Source organism: Myotis davidii, unplaced genomic scaffold (genome assembly GCF_000327345.1).
Source record: "Myotis davidii unplaced genomic scaffold, ASM32734v1 scaffold259, whole genome shotgun sequence".
NCBI lineage: Eukaryota > Metazoa > Chordata > Mammalia > Chiroptera > Vespertilionidae > Myotis > Myotis davidii.
This window is the reverse complement of record NW_006292687.1, coordinates 6,962,902-6,964,787: the sequence shown is the minus strand read 5'-3', so window position 1 is coordinate 6,964,787 and position 1,886 is coordinate 6,962,902. Positions and strand designations below refer to the sequence as shown.

The following is a 1,886-nucleotide window of genomic DNA, read 5'->3' as shown; positions in this document are numbered from 1 at the left end:
TGATCTGACTGCCCGCCCATCTCCTTCATGTCCTCCTCAGGCCCAGAGGCTACCTTGTGGACTGATGTCTTCCCAGCACCTGCTGTGTTCCTAGCGGGAGCAGCTACCCAGGGAATGCTGAGTGAAGGCCCCTGACAAAGCCTGTTTCATCTTCAGTGATTCAAGGCTGGACAGTTGCCAGAAGTTGTAGCTGGTTTTCCTGCGCCCACTTCTCCCCACCCCATCCACCCTGGTCATTGCCATTAGACCAGTGGTTCTCAACCTTCCTAATGCCGCGACCCTTTAATACAGTTCCTCATGGGGACCTTTCAGTCCATAGGCCTACGCTCTATCCCCTGAGCCAAAGTGGTTAGGGCAACAATAGGTAAATATATATGTGTTTTCCGATGGTCTTAGGCAATCCCTGTGAAAGCGTCGTTTGACCCCCACAGGGGTCGCGACCCACAGGTTGGGAACCGCTGCATTAGCCAGTTCTGCCAAATCATCTTGCTTAAAAATCTTCAGAATAAAATTCCAGGCCCTTAGCCTGGCCCAAAGCCTTTCGAACTCTGCCCCCAAACCTGCCCCACCTTCTTCCTCCACCCTCCACCGCACAGACGCTGCTGGGAGGAGCTCCCCCGCCACTCCGCATTTTCTTCTGTGTGCCATCTAGCAAGTTATTCTTTCTCATATACCTGCTTATTTAATTGCTGAATCAGTAGTACAGGTAAGAGTGCTGTTCCTGGCACACAGAGACAGCTCCGTAACAGCTTCTGTTATCGTTGCCGGAAGTCACTTACTACAGGAGGAAGTGCAGTGGATAGGGGCTAAGATGGCATCAGAACCAAAGTTCTTGCTGGAAGTATCACCAGGAGGTATCAGAAAAGGGTGGCATGGGCATCACACGGACCCCACCCGGGGATGGAACCTGCAACCCGGGTACATGCTTTGATTGGGAATGGTGCCGGCGGCCCTCCTGACCCACCTGAGCAGCACCGGCCAGGGCGTCCTCTGCGCTTTTATCCAGGCAGCGCACACCGTTTGTTCTGGACATGGGCACCCTTCCCATCTTGTACCACCGCGGTGTTTCCAGAGTCAGTGGTCCACTCCTGGAGCCCCATGTCCGGTTCCCTGGCCCTGCCCACATCTGAACCCCTTACTTAGGACCCCAGCATGTTGCCCCGCTCCCCCCACGTGGTTCCACACCGTGCACTTCACCAGGGCCCCCAGGACTTGGTCCCCTTTCACTCCACTCCCCGATAGGCCCCCTACTTCACACCTGGGCCCTATTTCGGGCAGCTGACCGCCCGCCCCGAGCCTGGCCCCACACTTGCCGCAATCGTGTTCCGGGACCAGCCGCTCCGCTCGGGGGCATCCCGGACATAGGCGCGAAGGCGGAAAGGGACAGGCGCTCTCGTCCAGGTCTCCTCCTGGCTACCGGGTTCGGACTTGATTTACCAACCTCGTACATCTCCAATCTTACCCTCGCCTGCCTTTGCTCAGCCGCATTCTCAGAACGGCGAGCACACGCTCCTCCGGAAAGCGCCACCGGAGTCCCTGCAAACGCCCTGCCCCGCACACCGGATCCCGCCGCGGAGAGCGACGGTCCCCGGAGCCGCGAGGAGCTCGGACCCGGGGCAGTCCGCGGGGAGGGTTGCGAGGATGCCGAGCAGAAAATGCAATCTGCTGCTTCTCTCGCCGGCCTCCCCGTGGGACGCAGACAAGGAGAACTTAGCACTCCGGGTCCGGGCAGCTCCGTGCTCCGTGGGGACTCTCTTCTAAGCGACAACAGAAACGGGCATTCTCTCCCTGGCCCCAGGTGGGAAAAGGCAGGAAAAAGTGAAACTTCGTGAGTCAACGCGGCGCAGGCCAGCCCGGCCCGTCCCAGACGCGCCGCCCATCGCCGG

At 59.0% G+C, this 1,886-nt stretch overlaps 1 protein-coding gene across 1 annotated transcript in view; it reads left to right on the top strand.

Moving 5' to 3' along the window:
* Positions 1 to 1,641: 1,641 nt before the first annotated feature.
* MOCOS (molybdenum cofactor sulfurase) overlaps positions 1,642 to 1,886 on the top strand; it is a 44,117-nt gene continuing 43,872 nt past the window's right edge. The window contains exon 1 of the mRNA XM_015565559.1: positions 1,642 to 1,736. Coding sequence (XP_015421045.1) covers positions 1,642 to 1,736 — 95 coding nt within the window. The remainder of the gene's footprint in view (positions 1,737 to 1,886) is intronic.